The sequence below is a fragment of the Dasypus novemcinctus genome, chromosome 21 (assembly GCF_030445035.2).
Source record: "Dasypus novemcinctus isolate mDasNov1 chromosome 21, mDasNov1.1.hap2, whole genome shotgun sequence".
NCBI lineage: Eukaryota > Metazoa > Chordata > Mammalia > Cingulata > Dasypodidae > Dasypus > Dasypus novemcinctus.
In genome coordinates this window covers 80,192,135-80,213,533 of record NC_080693.1, presented here as the reverse complement: position 1 = coordinate 80,213,533, position 21,399 = coordinate 80,192,135, and the positions used below count along the sequence as shown (strand labels likewise).

General features: G+C 55.5%; 1 protein-coding gene across 3 annotated transcripts in view; it reads right to left on the bottom strand.

Annotated features, from left to right (window-relative positions):
- Window positions 1-472: 472 nt before the first annotated feature.
- UNK (unk zinc finger) overlaps window positions 473-21,399 on the bottom strand; it is a 37,134-nt gene continuing 16,207 nt past the window's right edge. Inside the window, exons 2-17 of one of the 3 annotated variants that reach the window (XM_071210822.1) lie at window positions 21,044-21,154; window positions 14,600-14,809; window positions 13,390-13,566; window positions 13,048-13,178; window positions 12,381-12,516; window positions 11,775-11,892; window positions 10,677-10,761; window positions 9,296-9,438; window positions 8,687-8,887; window positions 7,997-8,062; window positions 7,340-7,514; window positions 6,343-6,444; window positions 5,969-6,157; window positions 3,617-3,798; window positions 2,746-3,003; window positions 473-1,891 (exon numbers count right to left, since the gene is read on the bottom strand). In XM_071210822.1, the coding sequence (XP_071066923.1) occupies window positions 1,736-1,891; window positions 2,746-3,003; window positions 3,617-3,798; window positions 5,969-6,157; window positions 6,343-6,444; window positions 7,340-7,514; window positions 7,997-8,062; window positions 8,687-8,887; window positions 9,296-9,438; window positions 10,677-10,761; window positions 11,775-11,892; window positions 12,381-12,516; window positions 13,048-13,178; window positions 13,390-13,566; window positions 14,600-14,809; window positions 21,044-21,154 (2,440 nt within the window). In that variant the 3' untranslated portion in view covers window positions 473-1,735. The remainder of the gene's footprint in view (window positions 1,892-2,745; window positions 3,004-3,616; window positions 3,799-5,968; window positions 6,158-6,342; window positions 6,445-7,339; window positions 7,515-7,996; window positions 8,063-8,686; window positions 8,888-9,295; window positions 9,439-10,676; window positions 10,762-11,774; window positions 11,893-12,380; window positions 12,517-13,047; window positions 13,179-13,389; window positions 13,567-14,599; window positions 14,810-21,043; window positions 21,155-21,399) is intronic. The other 2 variants (XM_004450866.4, XM_023586688.3) reach the window with 2 other exon arrangements.

The following is a 21,399-nucleotide window of genomic DNA, read 5'->3' as shown; positions in this document are numbered from 1 at the left end:
GCCCCTACCCAGGCCAGCTGCATGCAGGGGGAGGGCAGGATGAGTGGGCACAAGCCATTCTGGTGAAAAGGACGTTGGTCCCCCCTCTGAGAAGCAAGGCGGGGCCCTGCTGCTTTTGGGACCACACCAGCAATAAGAAAACCAGTCACAGCTGAAAACCACAATCCCCAGAAGAGTCCCGGGACCAGGGAGGACTGTACTGGGGATGAAGGCCCCAGCTCGTCACGCCCCCAGCTCAGGCCGGGCACTCATCTAGCGGTCTGGAGGGCTCCGGGCCCCCTTGAGGCCTCCGGTCGGCTCTCGCCACACCTCCACGACAGCGCAGAACCGTTTCCGCCGCTGAGGCCGGGCTCTGGGGCCCAGGCCAGGCTGGAAGCCGGCTCAGGTAGGGCAGCCGAGTGGGCCCAGCTCAGCGCTCAGGGGCCCTCATCTGGGGGCCTGCTCCCCCTCACCACCAGATACAAACTACCACTGCAAGTTCATAGTTTATTTCCAATAGGTTTGGAGCTTTGTTGATTTTTGCATTTTTGTAAAAAAATTTTTTCACTTAATTCATCGAAAGCCCTTTCGTGCTGAGCCCAAAGTGGGGGCCTGGGCCAGGGCTAGACCCTACACAGCCCTCCTGCTTCTGACCCAGACACCCAGTGCTGGGAGTGGGGTCGTTCTCTTCCACACACTCTGCCCTCCCACCCCCATGGCATCTCTCTGTACAGAACAAGTTTTTAATGGAAGCTAAGACACAATGTACATCGGACAGGCACACACACACATGCACACGGGCGCCCACCCCCGGCAGGGGCGGGACGCCAGCTGCACTCAGAGAGCACCAAGGAATGCATACGGAGCCCCTCCCGGGGAGGAGGGCAGGGCCGGAGCCCGTCCCTTGGTCCTCGCGGTCGGTCGCAGCCCCCCCCACCAACTGCCCTGCTAGCTGCCAGAGGGAGGGGGCAGAGAGCAGGCGGAGGGCCCTGCCAGAGAGGAGAGAGGGACGGTTGAGGACACTGGGGGTCACAGGGTCTGGTAGGTGACCCTGGGGCCAGAGAGGCTGTTCTGGGGGTGCAGAACCCAAGGACTGCAGGGGCCCAGGTGCCAGGACTGCAGCTTTGGCCTCCCAGCCCCTGCTGCTCCCCCAGGACTAAATACACATTTGGTAAAGAACACGGGCCTCTGCAAAGCCCTCACAGCTGGGAACTGGGTCTGCCCTGGGGGGTCCCCCACAGTCCCTCCACCCCCTGGCCTAGGGAGGTGGGGTTAGCAGGGACTGGCCTGAAAGCTTCGCCCCTCCCAGCTTCCCACCCTTCCCCGCTCAGGTCCTAGGAAGAAGTTAAAAATAGTTAATTCCTACATAAAAAAGAGACAGAAACAGATTCCCTGCCAAAAGGCCGATGGGGGAAGAGGGGACTTTGTCTCTGCAGTGGGAAGGGTAGGAGATGGGCAGGGAGCAGACTGCAAAATAGTTTTTCTTTTAAAAAGTGCTTGGTAAGTCTGTTTTTTTAAAGTGTGTGTCTATATCTATGTACAGATATACACACAGACACTGTTCACACGCCGGCTGCCCGGGCAGACTCGCACACACACGGAAATGTATACATATACATAATCATATACATGTACATACATACACATACGTGTGTGCATATCTACCCATGTATACACACACGCACATACAGACATATATGTACACTTTAAAAAGTCCTAGGTGACAAGGTCTGGGCCCTGGGCCGGGCCTGCAGGGTCACGACTGGAGGGTGTGGGCCCGGCCCGGCTGGCAGGCGGGGCACTCGCTGCCCTCGGCACAGAGCTCGCACAGCACGGCATGCTGGCACGGCAGCACTGCTCGGTTCTGCTCCTGACACTTAAGGCATTTCAACGACTGCATGTGGAACACGGCCTGCAGAGAAAGGGACACTGTTGGTCACAGCATGGTCTCAGCTGCCGGCCTAGCCCGAGTTCGGCAAGGAGCTCCCTCCACTCTCTCCCAGCCTCTCAAGGGGAGGAAACGGAGGCACAGAGCGGCCCAGGGTGTGCTTAAGGCCACACAGTTGCCCAGTGAGTGCGCTGGACAATGTGCAGGCCAATGGCCTGTAGGCCCCGCACCTCCTTGCTGCTTCCACTGTGCAGGCCAGGAGAGGAAGGGCCTTCTCCTCACACTAGGCTCCTCCCTCTGCAGTCTCACGTGACCCTGCAGTGACCCTAGGTCCCCAAACAAGAACACAAGACCCAGGGAGGGCTGACATGTCCAATGCCACCCAGGCACCCTGAAAGGAAAGAAGGCTCTTTGCTCTCCACTACACAGGCCCCCAGGGCAACCCTGGGCAATCAGGGTACTCAGGGATGTCTGCTGGTAGGACAAGCAACCCTCAGGACCACCATTTGGGACAGGGACAGGAACACTGCTCAGGTCAACACCCACCCTCCAAAGCACTGGGGAGGGGAGCTGATGTGGTTCAGTGGTTGAGCACCGGCTTCCCACATACGACGTCCTGGGTTCAATCTCTGGCGCTGGTGCCTCAAGATGAAAAAAAAAGGCACTGGGGATGGGCACTGGTGCCCCTCAACCTCCAACTCTCTGACCTCCCCAAGGAGTGTAACTCTCGACCTCACCGCCCTCTAGCAGGCCAGCATTTTAAGGAGTGGCCCAGCTGCTGGGCAGAGGTTCCTGGAAGGTGGGTGGCTATCACTGGAGCAGGCCATTGGGCCCCTCTGCCCCACTGGCCTGGTGTTCCCCTACCCTCCTGGGCTGACCTTGTCTACTTGCTCCAGGTGGGCCCGCAGTTGCTTCTGGAGGGAGTAGAGGGTGGGGAGCGACAGGGCCTCCAGGTCTGAAAAGGCGGGCAGGGCCTGCAGGCCGGGCCCCAGGGGCAGCCGCTCTAGCTCCTCCTGCAGCTTCTTCACTTGCACCTCCAGTGCATCCCGCTGCTCCCGGGCCAGCTCACACTCAGCGCCTGCTGCGCTGGCCCGCTCGCTGGCCTCCTCCGCCTCCTTCTTCCACGCATCACAAGCCTGTGGGCCCAACACGCAGCGCGTTGTCACGATGACACCCTGCCCCTCCCCCCCTGCCTCCCCCAGAGAGCATCTCCGGGAGCCTGTGTGGGCACTCTGGCCGTGGGCCAGCTGGAAAGCTGGGCCTGCTGTCTGGGGAAGGGGGCAGGGAGGAGGCTGATGCTGCCTGCAGAGAATAGAGGTTTCAGGGTCTTCTGCAAGAGAAGTTCATGGCCAGGGAAGGGGGCTGGGCCCAGTATGATGGGAGAACACTAGACAAAGCCTGGCACCTGACTAGCTCCTCTAGGAGCAGCTGGGCTGCAGCTGGACAGGGGGCCCATCTCAGAGCCTAGAGCCCTTATCGGAGCCCTGGAGAATCAGAGCTTGCAGAGAGAGGAAGATGGTCCTGTGGGACCAGGCCACAAAAGCAGCTCAGAGGGAGGTTAAGGCCTGAGATCAGAACAGCCTGGGTCCTGATCTGCAAGGCAAATCCTTCCATGGCGGGAGAGCAAACACAACAGATTCTGCTCAGTTCACCCCTGCCCCTGCCCTTTCCTCCTCCTCTGTGTAAGGTGGGCTTGGGCAGGATGCTGCCAGGCACTGGGCACCGTGGGTGGACACAAGGGCCCAGTACCTGCTTGGCCTGCTTCCAGGACTCCTCCCACTGCTTGATGGTGCCATTGGCTTCATCTAGCTCTTGCCGAAGCCTGGCCAGCTCAGCAGCCCCTGGTCCTGACAGGAAAGCAGGGGATGTGCCTGGGGAGAAGCTTCCAGAGGCAAAGTGCTCCCAGATACTGCTGCTCATCCCATTCAGACCTGCCCCAGGGAAGAAAGGAACATTAGCACTCTGGAGGGCCTTGAGCCCTGGCCCCCTTGCCCAGCCCTGCCCAGGGGTCTTCCAGGGGCTGGCCTGTCCCTTGGGGGAAGTGCCTGGTGGCTGTGCAAAGCTTCAGTAATGTCAGGCTGGAGAACAGTGCTGGGACAGGGAGCAAGTTGTGTGGCTGCTGTGGGTTTAGAGTCAGAACTAAAGTTTAGTGCCACCTGCTCTCATTAGTTATCACTTAACTGCGAAGCCTCTCCAGTCTCATCTGTAAAACGGGGTTCCCCTCATTTCCCTTGCAGATAACTGAGGGGGACTCAGGAGGTGCTGTATCCAAGAGCAGCCTGTAAAAGCCCCCATAGGGTTATTTATGGGCCTAACTTCAGTTTTAGGTTAGAGGGAGGTTAACCTTCTTGCATCCTGCCATAAGGCCTACAAGGAGATTCTGGAGAAAAGACATGAACCAGAGTCTCATCGGACGGCACAGCCAGAGCAGGAGGAGCTCAGGGAGCCTTGGGTTCATCTCCTTATTTTACAGATAAGGAAACTGATAGCAAATGATTCACACACATAGTAAGTGGTCGAGTCAGGTCCCATGAGCCTCCACAGGCCTCCACAGGCCTATTTCTGCTTGGCTAAGCTGCTTACTCATCCACCTGGTCACCCACCCATTCGACTCATGTTTACTAATACGTGTGCTCCTGCTCCGGCCCTCAGGGCAGCTCCCTGCCCCATTCTGTCCACATATACCATTCTAATGATTCCTTCCTTGGTCTCTTTTCCACTAATCCAGCCAGGGTGTTCCAGAACCAAACGAATTTAAGATATTCTGGGCTTTGAGCACCACTGGGGCACTGACACTGGATGGGCCTCATCCCGTGGTGGGCACAATCTGCCCCAGAAGAGGAAACCTGGATTCAGTCCTGACGTGAGACTGTCCTAGCAGCTAGCTCTGCCACTGTCTCACATTCAGGGAGCATTTACTCTCTTGGAGAGGAGCCACTTCCCTCTACTGCTCAGAACTGCAGCACCAGCCCTTTGGCGCCATGCAGCTGGTGGTGGCTCTAGGTGTGCCCTGACCCCTGTACCCCTCTGCTTCCCTGCGGGACCCCTGCTCCTTGAGAGCAGAGCCTGCCAAGCTCACACTCATATCTATGAAACTTCACAATCATTATGTGAAGGACTGAATGTGTGGCTGGGATGTAGGGCTACAGTCAAGATGCCACCAGAATATTGAGCAAGTCAGAAAAATGTAACACTGACCATGTGAGGCTGACAAAATCCACATAAAACAGAGAAAACAGCCCATATCAAAACAATCTGCCCCAAACTGGCAAGAAGTGGTGACAGAGGCTCCCAAACTTGGTCCAAACGGTGGAGGGCACCCGAGTCCCTGCACCTAAGGAGCACGTCCAGCGTCCTTGGGGCGGACACCTACTGGCCTCTCCATGGCTGCTGGGAAGGAGGGAACAGCAGCAGCGCCTGTTGGCTAAGACGCCCCAGGCTGGGCTCTGGGCTAAGCAACTGCTTTACGCCCAATCACTGTAGTGAAAATTCGGCCTCTACACGAGGAGACCAAGGCACACAGGGGCAAGTATCTTGCCTGAGCGCCAACCAGTGGCAGCAGAACTTGTGAGCCTTCAGGCAGTAATGTCACCACCAAAGGCTCTGGTCCACGCCATTCTAATGCAGCTTCTGGGCTAGATCTGGTCTCCTTGGAACCTCTGTCCTTCAGGAAGGGGAGCCTGAGACTCCTGCAGCTCGGGGTGACTGGGCAAAACTGCACGAGATGAAGACTGGACCAGGCACTAGCGACTCGGAGGCCACTACTTCTCACCGTGCCCTAGCCTGTGCCTGTGACTTCACTCCCATCACTTCATTAACAAAAGCTCATGACCACCTGACAAGGTGGGGGCTGCCATTATAACCATTTCAGAGCAGAGGACACTTAAGGCAGAGAGGCTAGATAACTTGTCCAGGGTCACACAGCTAGGAAGCGGTGGCACAGGGACTTGATGCCACCTGAGTCCAAAGCTGCTGCTCCTAAGCCCTGTGCTTTGCTGCTGCCAGCCTGGGCAACGTGCTATGGACAGAGCAGCCAAGGCGCTTTCTAAAAGCCCAGGCCCCTGTCCCAGGTTTCCTCAGCAAGCCATGCACCCCTCTTACCCAAAGATCCGTGTGATGCTGAGGTCCCCAAAAACGTATTTTCTGACTGGCTCAGGTGGCCCTGAGGCTGCTGCAGGAAATGTGAGGAGAGGCTGACAGGAGGGGACGGAGATGCTGAGTGGAAGGAGGCAGAGCTGCCCAGGGAGCCAGGGATGTTCACAGGTGCAGAGCTTTGCAGCAAACTGCCACCTGCAAGAGGCCCAGAAGGGTGGGCTGAGTGAGGACTGGACAAGCCATGGGGGGCCTGGACCCCATGGAGGGCCCCATGGAGCAGGGGACCACTTGTCTCGCCACCCTGGGCCCAGCTGCAAGCAGCTGGCCAGCTGGGCCCTGAAGAACCTCCCACACCACCCGGCCCACCTGCTGCTCAGTACCGATTGTGATGCTGCCTGGGTGGGGAACGGCACTGTTATCGAAAGTCTTCTCCAGGGCAGCCACCCCAAACTCGTTCAGGTCCAGGTCGTCCAGAGCAGACTCTAGGGACAAAGCAATGGGGACATGAACTTCCTGGTCTCCCAAGGGGCTGCACAACTCCCAGGCTGCAGGCCTCACGTTCTGGACACATCTGACTTTACTCCATCTCTAGGGCTGCCCCTGCCACATTTTCAAACTTAAGCCACATTTGACCCAGGCTCTTGCAAGCCTCTGGGCCTTTGCTGGGTCCTCCCATCTGCCAACGCTGAACCCCCTCTCCCTCTACTGCCTGCCTAGGGAAGTTCAGCTCAAATGTTTCTCCCTTCCTAAGACTTCTCTGATGGCCCAGGAGGAACCAAGTCCCAATCTGGGGTCTCCTGATGTGGCAGCTAGGACCTCAGTCCTGAGCTCGCTAAAAGCAGGGGGGCCTCTGGTCCTGGGTGCCTAGAGCCCAGCAGGCCCCCTACCAAGGTTCACTGCCCTTGGCCAAGGTGGATGCAGGGGAGAAACAGGGGCATTGTTTGAGAGCAGAACAGTTGGTCTTCACCTGTCTCCCCAGTGCCTGCCACAGGACCTGGCACCAGATAGCCAGACCCCCATAAACGATGGCTAAAAACGGGGGGCCATGGCTGCTGAGTGACCAGAAACTCTGAGGACAGTTGTGCAAGTTGTTCACTCACAAGGCTATCAAGTGAGAGAAAAAGTGGGGGTGGAATAGCCTGTCTTGGGGGAGGCTACACTTGCTCAGGGAAAGGCACCTCTTCCAGTTCACATGGAAGGGCCAGAAGGACGAGTCTTAGCCCTGGCACCTTGGACTCAGAGGACACAAAGTGTCTAGCCTCTGCTTCTCCCAAGACTAAGATGACTGGTGTGCTGCACGGAGTCTTACTCCAGAGACTGGGGTGCCTCTGACTCCAGGCCCAATCCTGAGTCTGGCAACAGAAATAGCCTGATTACCTATGACCGACTCTACCGTGTCGCTGGTGGGGTAGAAGGGCAGAGCGTTTGCATTCATGCCAGGGATGCTGCTGGTGCCTGCAGGGCTGGGGGGAGTAGCTGCCAGGCTGGAGGTGATACTAGAAGAGATGCTTGAGGTCAGGGGGCTGCCCACGGGAAGGATGCCCAGCATGTCCTGCAACGAGAGAGTGAGGAGAGGCAATGGGAGGCCGCAGGCAGAGGCCATGACCCCCCAGCCTGGAGACAGGGGCTGGGTGGGGCAAAGGGAAATGGCACATTTTCTCTGGCTGCCCCAGCCTCAGACAAGCCCCCACCCACCAGCCACCCTGTTGAGAAGCTGGAGTTGAGAGGTGTGGCTTAGAGGCTACAGGGCCCACGGACCCGTGAAATCCTGCTGCAGGGAAGGGGGAAGGGCTGGCACGTACAGATGCTGTATCGGTATTTGGTTTGAAAGTCAGGTGAGTGAGTCCAGGAAACCCTCTTCCTGGTTTCAGAGCTGGAGGTTCCACCTTAGTCCTGCCCTCAGCCTGAGCCCTGATTTATGGGCCCCTGGAGAGGAAGGTGGTGCCCTTTCTTCCCAAAGCCTCCTGGGGTTCTGGGTCTGCCCTGCCCACGACAGGTGACAGGAGGGGAGGAGGAACGCTGAGCACTCTATACCTGCTTGGGCTGTAGCAGAGGCTGCTCTTGACTCCTGGATTCTAGTGAGTGGGGTTTTAATTTGGCCTGAGAGAGAAAAAGTCAGGAAGCAGCAGATGAATGGGATGCCGGGGGCGGGGGAGGCCCAAGTCCCGGAGTCCACCTTAGCCCCAGGTGCAGGCACCAGAGGGCTGGCAGGCTTGGACATCTGTCCCTGGCACGTTCCCCACAACCCTCCTTTCTGCACACCATCTCTTCCTCCCTGCCCCCACACCTTTCACCTTTTCTTACCCTCGGAGCTGGGGGGCTGCTCCTCCCCTCCAAGGCAACTCTAAGCTTCAGATAAGCCCAAAAGGTTTCTCTCCAGGCCACTAGGGACCCCTCTCTCCTGCTCCCCAAGGCTCTGCCACTCCATCAAGGCAGCACAGGGCTGGACAACGACTGGACATCGGGACAGAGATCTAGGTGGGAATCCCTGTTCCTCTAAGAACTAGCCTGCGACACTGGGTGAGTCACTTAGTCTCCCCAGGCCTTCCTGTCTCTGGCTGGAAAACGGCGCAACATCCCTCACTGCTCAGCCCCAATAGGCTGAGGACATGGAGTTCCTAGCTCCCAGCCGTCCTCCCCAGAGCTGGCCAAGGACAATCCATGCAGGAAAAGACTGAGCACTCTGGGCAGTAGGGCAGCCTCTGCAGCCCTCGCATCTCTTACCTGGCATTTGAAGTTTTTCAGGTACTCGGCTCCCACCTGGTCCTCTCTCTCAAAGCCAGGAGCCTTCTTATAGCTGCCAGGGGTGAGGCCAGACTCCCCAGGGAAGACAATGCCTTCCAGGCTCGGGGGCTTCCTGATAGAGCCCGGGGGTGAGCCACAGAGGTTAGAAGGGCTGCCCAGGCTGCTGTTTCTACAGAGGAGCTGCAGGGAAGGAAGGGGGTGGGCCAATGGGCATATCATGGGCTGAGTGCCTGCCCATCCTCTGTCCCTCCTCAGAGAGAGCCTCTTCAGTGAGGGGCTCAGGTCCGTTCTCATCTGCCACTGGGAAGCAAGGATCACCCAGGGCCTCTGCCTCTCGTGAGGGGGATGGGGGAGTTGTGGCAAGTTGTCCCTTCTTCTAGCCCTACCCAGGGTGAACAGTGGAGGCTCCGGGGACCTCCCTCCTGGCTCCCAACACAGAGAACCATCCGGGGGCAGGTTCCTCCCACAACACAAGCTGGAGGGGCTGGGGACATGAGGGGCAGGGGCTGGTTTCTGCATAAGCAAGTGCCCACCCACCACCCCGAGTCTGGTGAGACAAGGCCCCAAGCCCCCAGGCCAGGCACGTACAGCGCTGAGGTCAGGGGCGTGCGGGCTGGAGGGGCTCACAGGCACCGAGTCTCCGGCAGCAGACGGCATGTACAGGACGGGGCCCGACTGGGTGGGGCTGGACACAGTGGGGGGAGGCTGAAGGTCATCACTTAGGGGTGGCTCTGTAAGAGACGAGGGCAGGCCGTCAGGGGTTCCTGACCAGCTGTCCTTCCAGAAATGCATTTAGGTCTTGTTCAAAGGAGCCCACGTGTCCCTGACTCTGGGTGGAGCATTCACTGCACCAAGCGCTGTGATGAGTGACTGGCGCTAACTAACTTGGGCATCTTTACAGTGACAGGCAGACGTAGGGGACATCCTGGTCTCTTATTTTACAGGTAAGGAAGCTGAGGTTCAGAGAGGTAAGGTCAGTTTGCCTGAGTTACAGAGCTAGGAAACCAGAGAGCTGGGATTTGAACCCCAATGTGTTAAGACTCCAAAGCCTGAGCTACTGATCACTTCTGGGCACCATGTCCATGGCTGGGAACCGCCTCTGTGCCAAGTACATGCTTCTCCCTCCCACAGCAGGGCCCTCAGTTCATTTTTCATTCTGATCCCAGAAATAAGGTAGGAGAACCGGAGCAGTGACTTGAGCTTTCAGCTCGGGGCACACGTGGGTTTCCTGGAGAGGGATAGTGGTGGCCCGGGCTATGGAGTTGGGAGCCAGGCCTGTGCTGTCCAACCCAGGAGCTGCAAGCTCCACATGGCTCTTAAACATTTGAAACATAAGGGGTCTGAATGGAAATGTGTTGTAGATACAAAAAACACTAGATTTCAAAGACTTAGCATAAAGAAAAATGTAAAATTTCCCGTGTTTTTAAATTGATTACATGTTGAAATGATAGGAATCTATATTGCTAAATAAAACCATTGTTACTAAAATTAATTTAACCTGTTTCTGGTGCTTTTTTAAGGAAAATTTAAAATGACATATGGGGCTCACATTATATTTCGACCGGACAGCACTGGCCCAGGGACCTTGGCAGGGCTTGCCTGGGAAGGGCATTTGTTCCATTAGTGGTATCTGCCATGGGGGGAGTCACGTGCCATGGGGTGGCTGGTAGAATTTTCCAAGGTGGCTCTGGGAGGGTGCACCACCCTGCTTGGGACTGTGAGTGCCTGACAGTGGGACAGTCCCTACAGCCTTGGTCTCAAGACCCTGGAAGCCACAGAGCTTTGAAGCCAGAGAGGCGTGGAAGAATAGAACTTCAGGAGGTGGGGTGGTGCAGGGTCCATTGCTGGCTGACAAGCACCCTGTGCATGGCATGCTGCCCGGGGCCAGTCCCCTGACCACACCTGAGCAGATGGTTCAGGGAGGGCAAGGCGGAGAGGGCACTTCCCCAGGGCAATAGGGACAGCATACGTTCTACATGGGCGAAGGCGCAGAAAGGTCCTCGGGGACAGCTGCCTGACTGCTGCATGTCGTTGCACTTGGTGGATTTGTAGATCTGGAAAAGGCAGAGCAGAGCAGAGGCAGGTCAGGCTCAGGCAGAGGGGGGCGTTGCAGGCTCCCTTTCTTTCAGCACGGGAGGGCTAGCCTAGTCAGCTCTTCTTTCTCCTCCCTATTCCTCTCCACCTCCCCAAGTCTCTCCTGCCTTTGGAACCCCTGAAGAACCAAGAAGCAGCCCACTGTGCTCCTCACCGCCAACAATGCTCTCTGTCTGGGGTCACAGGTCCAACCATCCCTGACCCAGCCACAGAGGATCTTCTCCATGCTGTTCTCCACTCCTGGTCCCACCGTGACCTCCCAAGACACCCCTGGACACCAAGGGCAAAGACCACAGGCAGCGAACTTGCTGCTCCGCCCCTTCCCTTGTCACATTCCCACCCGGGACACCCTGGCATGGGACCTAGGCTGGGTCTAATGTTCCACTCTGCTTCTGTAGCCCACATGAGATAGCCTTTGTCTGCCTGCCTGCTCAGGGTGTCCTGGCCTCCACAGAACCAGGGGCAGAGACAACAGGTGCCTCTCCATACCTTAGACAAGACCCAGGCACACTGATATGGCTCAGGGTCAGGCCACCGGGCAGGGAACTGTGTCAGGGAGGTTCTGGAAACTCTAGGCACTGGCTGGGACAGGATGGCTGGAAGGGATTTTTTTTTTTTAACCCTGATGCTACTGGATGATAAAAACCATGATGGCACAAAGCCTAGAAGAGCCAGGTCACCAGGCCCAGTCCATGCCTGCCCTCTCAATCAGGAAGACTGTAGGGAAACAAACTAAGAACCAGAGGTCTGCTCAGTGAGTGTGGGCTCAGAACAGGGCACCTGCCCAACAGACAGTGCAGGGATCCTTCTGGCACCGCTGCATGGGTCCCCTCAACCTTGGCTCTAGATCCCTCTTCCAGGATTGTCAGGGTGGGCTCTGCCAACATCTATCCAGACTCTTCGTTTCCTCTCTCTCTGCTTTAAGACACCCCACTGAACCTTGAGCGGCCCCATCCCTGTTCCAAGGGCCTACCTCCGGGTGGAACTGCTGCTCTGTGCGGGTGTGGCAATACTGGCAGGCGTCTCCATTCTCACACTTGCCGGGGTCTCCCCACTCATCGCCATGTTTTACATTTGGACATGGTGATGACCTGGCCCAGCGAGAGGGTGCAGTCAGATGGAGGTGAGAGGGTGAGAGGTGGGTCTGGGGATGCCACCTGGATCCCTGCCTTACAGGGCCAGGCTCAGAAACGGAGCGAACATTTCCAAGGGCTTGAAGCCACGCTCTCCTTCTCTGGCCCTGCCTGCCTGTGTCCCTAAGAACAGTGGTTTGTCCCCTTGGCTGGCCCCTCCTCCCGTGCACAATTTCCATGCCTATGGTCAGGCCCTACCCCAAAAGATGCCCCCAGGACCAGAACTGGATGGGCCTCAGAGACTAATTTGAGGGCTTCTTCTCCTGAAAGGTCCTGGGCTCCCACTGCCCAGTCGTCCTCACCATTCCTTTCCCTCTTGCTGGGCCCTACAATCCTGGAACCCCCAGGGCCAGCCCCCCGCCTCCCTGAGTAGTGGTGGGAGCAGCACCTGTGTGATCTCCTCCCAGCAACCCCCTCCCGTGGCTGGCTGCCTGGGGCCCAAGGACCTGTATTTGTGCTTCCGGGGGCTCCGCCGCCGGTCTTTGCTGTTGTGGTAGTAGGGACAGGCATAACCCTGGCGGCACAGCCGCGGGGGCTTCTTGCACGGCTCCGTCTTATAGTTCCCCAGCACATAAGTGGTCTCTGCACAGGGGGCCAGAGGACAGGGGTCAGGTAGGTGGGGCTGGAGCACCCTTAAGACAGCAGGAGTGGTGGGGGGGCATGCCTGCCAGTGGGGAGGGATCCAGAAGTTGAGGCTCTAGAGAGGCCAGTGACAAGGCTGAGACCCAAGAGGAGAAGGCAGGCGCTGTTCCTCACTGGAGATGCCCACAGCATATAGGGCAAAAAGGACATCCTCAGGAGTTCAAGAACACACGTATGTGTGCTTGCATACATGCATGTGCTTACACGTGCATGTATACATTTGGGTAAAAACCCACTGAAGGATTTTGGGAGTACCTGGGGCCATGGGAGCAGGGCAAAGTGTGTCTGGGAAAACTCTAGAGGGACTCTTAAAAGGCCAGGGCTGTGACCTGAGTGGGATGTAAGGTAGGACATGAAGTGGCTGGGGGCCTCCCAGAGGTGGTAGCCAAGTTGCTAGGGCAGCCATGGGAGGAGAGGGAAGGGGGGACACCTGACTGGAGGGGCCATGGCCATCTGCGTGGCCGCCCTCACCTTGCCACCGTGGCTCCTCACTAAGGATTTTTTCTATCATGGCGTGGCTTGCGGCCCCAGCCGACTGGCCCTCTATGCTGCCCTCCACTGTGGTCTGGCCGTTCTGCAAGGCCTCCATGGCCTGGAGCTCCCTGGGAGGGGAGGAGAGGAGAGGAGAGGACAGAGAGGATGGGGAGGGGGTATGAGGGGGCAGCCACCAGAGTGGCCCACAGGTGCCCAGGGCTGGATCCCAGCCCTCCACTCCAGGCTGTGATACTCACCATCATCAGGAGCCAGGCCCCCCACCCATACCCAGCCACCTCCATCAGCCCAGCCCAGCACCCAGCCCAGCACCCAGCCCACCTGATGTCGTAGACAGGGGAGCGGAGGTCATGGGGCCCGTGGGCAAAAGCGCAGTGCAGGCCGTTTTTGGTGCAGTTGCCTTTTGAGTCTGTCTCATGGATGCAGATTCCAGTTTTGTAGTAACGCAGGTGGTATCTGCGCTCTGTGTCCCCTGTGGTCCTGTGTAGGAATGGGCACCTGGAATGTGGCAGGGGAGCAAGAGGGACACTTAGCATTGTCCCCTGCAGCCTGGGCGACCTGCCCGTCCTTTCCCCAACTGTGGAGGGGTTTTTACCAGGACCTGGGAGGAGCTGGTGACAACAGCCTGCTGTGTGGCACCAGAGCTGAACTCCTGCTGCCAAAGCTCCACCCCTTGAGCGCTGCAGCCTGGAAGGGACCCCATGTGACCCTGGCCTGCCTGCTTCAGCCTGTTCAGCAAGTCTTCTCTGGGTCTCCTGGGCCAAGCCCCTGGATGGCCCTGAAGAGCTGTCCCTGAGGGGGCCCTCTCGGGTGGGGCAAGACGCCTAGGAAAAGAAGTACTATCCAGATGGGGGCCTCAGAGAAACAAACTGCCCACTTGGGCAGACTCCTGTGCCCGGAGTACTCCTCCATGCTGGGACCAGCAAGCTTTTGACCTCAGTGGGGAAGAGGCATGCTGGTGCAGGGAGGGTCTGGTGGGGTGTACCCACAGACCTTAGCTGCCTCCCAGCACCACCTCTGCCAGACTGACAAAGATTACAAGCTAGGTCAGATAGTGTTTACTTTCAGTGATGTTTCTAGGTTGGCAGCCCCCTTATGGCTGGCATTTGTGTTATGCCTGTCTCTCTGCAATGAGTTGTGGCAAAATACGTAAGGTCAGCAAAAAAGGAGGAACTGGAGAGGCTTTGTTTTGCAAATGCTCAGCCTCAGTGCCCAGGATGCAGGGGTGGTGGCAGGATGGTGGGGATGCGGGAGGCCCTGTGAACTGCAGGGAGGAGGAAAGAAGACCCAGAGAGCCATCTTGGTACAGAGAAGGCTCTGAGCCCTAGTGAAAGAAAGGCCTGGTGAGGGTTTCCCAGAAGTGTTGCAAGAGGGAAAAGGGACTCCCCAGAGAATGGTAGGGTCATAGCAAGGCTGGCCAGGCTGTGGCCAGTTCTCCAAGAGAGCGGGCTTCACAGGGTCTGCTGGTCTCTCCTGAGGGTGCATCACCCAGGAGACATGGGGCTCCCTAGGAGAAGCAGGGGGCACTCACTCGTCGCCCTCCGGGCAGAGACCTGTAGCCTCGTCGTACTTGGTGCAGTAGACGTCGGGGCTGTAGTTGAAGGTGCCGTCCCGACGGCGGATGGACCGCCGCCGCCGCTGATTCACAAAGTGCCAGTGGAAGCAGGTGTAGGGCCGATGCTGCGTGCATTTATGCTGCACAAAGAGTGGGCACTGCTCTGTACGGAATTCCTTCAGGTACCTGTAGGGAGAGCCCCCATGTGGGGTGGACCAGGAGCAGAGTGAAGCTCCTGGCTTCCCAGCACAAAGCAAGCCACCAAGTCCCCCAAGGGCCCTGTGCTGGGGTGCTAGTTCCACTGGGACACCAGGAGAGACCCAGAGCAAAGGCTAGAACTCAGCCTCAGGATGCTTCCTGGTACCCAGGTCCCAAGCTGGCCTGAAGGGTAGGAACCAAAGACCATATGGGCCCTCAGCAGCCAACTGCCTGCAATGGTGGCCAGCTGAGGTCTGAAGAGTGACCTGGTTCTCTGAGCCCTCTCTGAAGTTTTCAGGCCACATCACTATCACAGGCAAAGGACTACCAACAAAGGCATGAAAAACCTCTCCCAAACTTTCTGCAGGATTCTCTGCTGTCCAAATCCACCTGCCAATTCCCAGAACCTTTCCTGTCCTAAGAGCACAGACAGGACTCCAGACTGAGGCTGGGGAGGCTGAGGATGCAGAGAGAGATTGTAGAGAAGCACTCGAGAGAGGCTACTGCTTTAGAGAGGAACACCCTGGCTACAAGGCACCCTCTGGACTAAAGAATCAGATAACTGCTGCCTGCCTACCTCCTCCCAGAGACATTTCCTATCACTATCCAGGGAAGTGGCTTGGTAAGTTCAAGGTAAAAAGCATTCTGAAGAGGCCCCACCTTCACAGGCTTGCCTGGCCCCAGGAGCCTCGCAAATGCTGAGCCCCTGCAGCAGTGGTGCTGGTGAGCTTCTGATGAACCTGGGGATTTGGGGGCCGTCTTGTCCTTCTGGTCTCCCAAACTTCATTTCTCTCTCCTCTGCCCTGCATGCATAGCTAAGACACCCCCACAGCTCCTCTCTCATACCCCATCCAGGGGAAGACCCCAGACCCACTTACCTACCCCCTTACAGGACATATTATCCATGTTTTTGTTTACTATAGGAGTCCAGGTAGTGGGTTCTCGTAGACTCTTAGGCCCTAACGATGCAGGCAACAAATGACTTGATAGAAGGCATTTGATGCCAGGGAGAAAAAGGCAGGTTCCAGAAGGCTCAGAAGTTGTATGGGAGCAGCAAACTGACCTGAAACAACTGCCCAGGCTTTGAGCACTGAGCCCAGCACTGGGGGGAATGGGACAAAGGCTCTGGGTCCTCAGAGCCTTCCTGATTCGGCTGGAAGGTGTAGGAAAAGGGAGACCCAGGGCTGAGACTGAGGAAAAGCAATGAAACTCCTCCCAGCCTTTAAGTCTGAAGAAGTGTCTAGGTGTGTATGCGACAGGGATTTCTGGGGAGAGCTGGCTGCTCCCTGAGGAGAGCAAACAGGGAGTTAAGGGACCAACTGCAGCCGCCAGAGGGAGTCCTGCCACACTGCAGTTCAGTCAGCACACGCTCACTTCCCAGGTGGGCGGCACCGTGAGAGGTGCCGAGAACACCAGTGAGGGAGAAGGCCCCTGCCCTCAGGAAGCTCACCTTTTCACCGGCTATACAAGGAAAGGTGGAATCGATCAAGCATGGAGAAGGTTATGAAGGAAGTTTGTTCAGGGTGTTTGGGAACCCAGGGGAAGGATCCATGACAGCAAGCACCCATCCCTCCACACTGGAAAGGAGGCATGTAGGCCTGGGGCGGGGAGGGCTCATGAGAGAAGAACGCAGGGAAGAGTGTCTTAGAAACCCTTGTTTCCTTGTCTCAATATGAGCTTAAACACAGGAGAATGTGTCTGGCTCCAAGAGCTCCGAGTCCCTGTGGAGGTGAGTAGGGTAGGAGAGGAACTGGAAAGGGGAAGTGAGTGTGAGGCAAGGTGCAGGAGGAGGCAAATTTCAGGGATATCATCTCCTGGCCCCAGGTACATTCATAGACATTGGGAGAAATACAAAAGGCTCCCTCCAGCCTGGTGCTCTCTACTCTCCTCTGGCATGTGAACATGCCTTTCTCCCTGTCTCTCTCTCAGGATAGAAAGAAAGCTGAGCCCTCATGCTGCACACAGGTACCAAGTCCTGGCAGAGTTGGGACATGAATCCCCCCATTCCTAGGCCGATCCCTTCCTTGAGTAATACTCTTCCTGACTCTTTGGACCTACCACAAGATTAGCCAGTGAGAAAGGGAAGAGGAACTTTTGTGAGAGGAGGCCGAGTCCAAAGCTAGGAGCACAGAAGAGAGTAAGAAATGGTTAGGATCATCAGATTAAATACAGGGTACCCAGTTAAACTGGAATTTCTAGACAAACCACAAATAATGTTTTAGTATGTGTCCCAAATATTGCGTGGAATATATTTACATTAAAAATGGTCCACTCACCCAGGACAACTAACAAAAGGTTGATGATGGACAATGCCCATCCCCCAAAAAAGAGCATCTATATACCTGCAAGCAAGAGTATCCATCCATCTGCCCCATGGGATCTAAGCCCCCTCTCAACTGGAAGCAGAGTGGGCACCAGCATCCCCAAATCCTCAAGATTGAGGAAAGAACACACATAAGGAGGAATGCAACTATGGAGTAATGTAGACATTATTATTCTAGTAATGGAAGAACTTATAACACTGATATTAGGACAGTTGTCACCAGAGGTTCTGAGGGGAGGGAGAGGGAAGAACAGGAGTAACATGGGGCATTTTTGGGACACTGCAATTGTTCTACATGATAATGCAAGGATGGATACCAGCCATTATACACTTTGCCAAAACCTATAAAACTGTGCAAAGTATAAACCATAATGTAAACTATAGGCCATGGTTAGTAGCAATGCTTCAATATGTGCTCATTAATTGTGACAAATATACCCCACTAACGAATGGTGTCGTTAATGGAGAAAACTGTGGGAGGGGAAGGAGGTGAGGTATATGGGAATCGCCTATATTTTCGATGTAATATGTATATAATCTAAAGTCCCTTTAAAAATAAGTAAATAAATGAAATTAATGGGTGAGGGCCAGAGAATGCAGATCTATTGTGTAACTGGAACAGTGTTTCTGTTTTGGGTAATGGCAAAGTTCTGATAATGGGCAGTTGTGATGGTAGTACAACATTGTAAATGTAAAAATGCTACTGAATTGTTTCACTAAAATGACTAAAACTGGAAATTTTGTTACATACATGTTACCACAATAAAAAAAAAACTTGTCAACTCTCTACCAGGTATTACCTTTATCACCAATAAATACCTTTATGCTGGAAAAAAAAAAGGGTCCACTGTTCATATGAAATTCCAATTTCACTGGCACCCTGTATTATTTGCTCAATCTGGACAGCAAAAGAGTGGTGCCTGTTTGCTGGGTGCCAGTGCTCAGTGGAACAGGGGTAGACAGTCCAGGGAAGAACTCTAGGGATATGGTCATCCTGACTTTGGACAGTCTGCCCTCTTGGAGGAGTTCCCCTGAGGGCAGCAGCTGAGCCCTACAAGCCTGCTTACGTGGGGCAGAGACGTCCACAGTGGCCCATGCAGACAGGGCTCTGTGAGGGTTCCACCTGGCAGGGGCACCACAGATAAGGACAGACACTGAGGCAACAAATTCCCTCCTTTTAAACCTCTTTGCTTCCATTCCCACCGCCACTGCCCTGTGTCAGGGCCTGGATAACTGGTCTCCCTGCTTCCATCTTCTCCCCTCCCAGTTTAAACTACACAGTGCTCACTGGTCTCCCTATACCCCAAATTTAATTTTCTCTTTGCTGCTTAAAAACCTTCAGCCTCAGGAAGAGAAAGGAAAGGACATCACCATGTGACAGGAAAGCCACGGAACTGAAGGACTGCTGGCTAGCAAGAATGCTACTGACTTGGGAGGAAACAAGCCTTCTAGCCAACACCTTGATTTGGACTTCTGTCCTCTGAAACCATTAATGATTTGATGAGATATGAAGATATGAAGATGTGAAGAATCTGTTCTGCTGTTGCAACCGCAACACTAAGAACTAGAGTTTACCTGAAAAAGACAGCAAACTCAACAGTCAAGCATCAACAGGGGGAAAAGGATGTGGCTCAACCAATTGGGCTCCCATCTACCATATAGGAGATCCAGGGTTAGATGCCCAGGGCCTCTGGTGAGAGCAAGCTGGCTCACGTGGAATGCCGGCCCAAGCAGGAATGCTGCCCCGCACAGGAGTGCTGCCCTGGCGTGGGAATGCTGCCCCGCACGGGAAAGCCACACTGTGCGGAGAGCTGGTGCAGCCAGATGATGCAACAAGGGACACGGAGGAGAGAAAACAAGGTGATGTAGCACAACAGGGAGTTGAGGTGGCACAATAGAGTAACTGCCTCTCTCCCACTCCGGAAGGTTCCAGGATCAGTTCCCAGAGCTGCCTAATGAGAATACAAGCAGACACAGAAGAACACACAGCAAATGGACACAGAGAGCAGAAATGGGGGAAATGGTGGGGGGGCAGGGGGAAAATAAAATAAATCTTAAAAAAAAAAAATTTCTTTTTAAAGATTCAACAGGGGGGGAACGGACTTGGCCCAGTGGTCAGGGCGTCCGTCTACCACATGGGAGGTCCGCGGTTCAAACCCCGGACCTCCTTGACCCGTGTGGAGCTGGCCCAGGCAGTGCTGATGCGCGCAAGGAGTGCCGTGCCACGCAGGGGTGTCCCCCGCGTAGGGGAGCCCCACGCACAAGGAGTGCGCCCCGTAAGGAGAGCCGCCCAGCGTGAAAGTGCAGCCTGCCCAGGAATGGCGCCGCCCACACTTCCCGTGCCGCTGACGACAACAGAAGCGGACAAAGAAATAAGACGCAGCAAACAGACACAGAGAACAGACAACCGTGGGGGGGGGGCGGAAATTAAATAAATAAAATCAATCTTTAAAAAAAAAAAGATTCAACAGGGGTCCCTGCCCCAACAGGATGGAGGAGTGAGAAGCTTAAGGGTTCTGTCCCTCAATAGATGCTTTGAACAACCAGCTAAGAAGTGAAAAAAACATCTTTCTCAAAGCTCCAGAAAACAAGGCGGCGGACTTGGCCCAGTGGTTATGGCATCTGTCTACCACATGGAAGGTTCCCGGTTCAAACCCCGGGCCTCCTTGACCCGTGTGGAGCTGGCCCAGGCAGTGCTGGTGTGCGCAAGGAGTGCCCTGCCACGCAGGGGTGTCCCCCGCGTAGGGGAGCCCCATGCACAAGGAGTGCACCCTGGGAGGAGAGCCGCCCAGTGTGAAAGAAAGTGTAGCCTGCCCAGGAATGGTGCCGCACACACGGAGAACTGATGCAACAAAAAGAAAACAGATTCCCGTGCCACTGACAACAACAGAAGCGGACAAAAAAAAAGACGCAGCAAATAGACAAAGAGCAGACAACCTGGGGCGGGGGGAGGGGAGAGAAATAAATAAATAAATAAATCTTTTTTTAAAAAAGCTCCAGAAAACAGTTAAAGTACTGTAGTAACAGGATGAGTAATGAATCAAGGCGGCGGCCAGGGAAGCAGATGTGGCTCAAGTAACTGACTTCCTGCCTACCACATGGGAGGTCCCGGGTTCAGTTTTCGGTGCCTCCTAAAGAGAAGACAAGCAGAGCACACAAGAAATGGACACAGGGCGGCGGACTTGGCCCAGTGGTTAGGGCTTCCATTTATCCCATGGGAGGTCCGCAGTTCAAATCCCGGGCCTCCTTGACCCATGTGGAGCTGGCCCATGAGTGGTGCTGATGCGTACAAGGAGTGCAGTGCCACGCAGGGGTGTCCCCCACATAGGGGAGCCCCACGCACAAGGACTGCGCCCCAGAAGGAGAGCCGCTCAGCAAGAAAGTGCAGCCTGCCCAAGAATGGTGCCACACACACACAGAGCTGACACAACAAGATAACGCAACAAAAAGAAACGCAGATTCCCAGTGCCGCTGACAACAACAGAAGCGGACAAAGACGACCACGCAGCAAACAGACACAGAGAACAGACAACCAGGGTGGGGGGGAGGGGAGAGAAATAAATAAATAAATCTTTTAAAAAAAAAAAAAAAGAAATGGACACAGCAGACAGTGAGGGCAAACAATGAGGGATAAATAAAAAAGAAATCTAAAAAGAAAAAAGAAAAAGGACACTTAAAACCCATAGATTTTGTGGCACCCTGGCTTGCCCCATCCCATTCTGTCACCAGTTTGGCTGGAGCAGACCCACACAGCCAGTGGTCCCTCATCCCAGTTCTGGAGGGAGCAAACTAACCCTTGCACACATACTGGGAAAAGGGATGTCTGGCCCAATCTATCCGGTGGTAGTCTGAGGGATTCCCTGTCCCAGAAGCTGCCCTGTCTGTAGAAGGAAACTCACCAAGCTCTCCTACAGAGTGCTGGGGAGAGCAGCCAAGATGGCTGCCTGGGGCGAAGGACTGCTGACTGCAGAACATCCACTGCAGTGCCCCAACCATGAGAAGACTGTTTCCTAGGGAAGAGAGGACAGTCTATTTTGTAAAAGGGGCGATTCTTAGGGCTACACACATGCAAGGATCAGTGAGGCACCTAGGTATGGGCCTGGATCCATTCTCTCAACTCACTACATAGATACGCTCCTAAGGAGGGTATTTAACACAGGTCAATCAGCAAAGACTGGAAAGGTACTTCCTTTTTTTCTTTCTTCTTTTCTTTTCTTTTCTTTTTGTTAGCTCCTGGCTATCAAGAAAGCTCTGT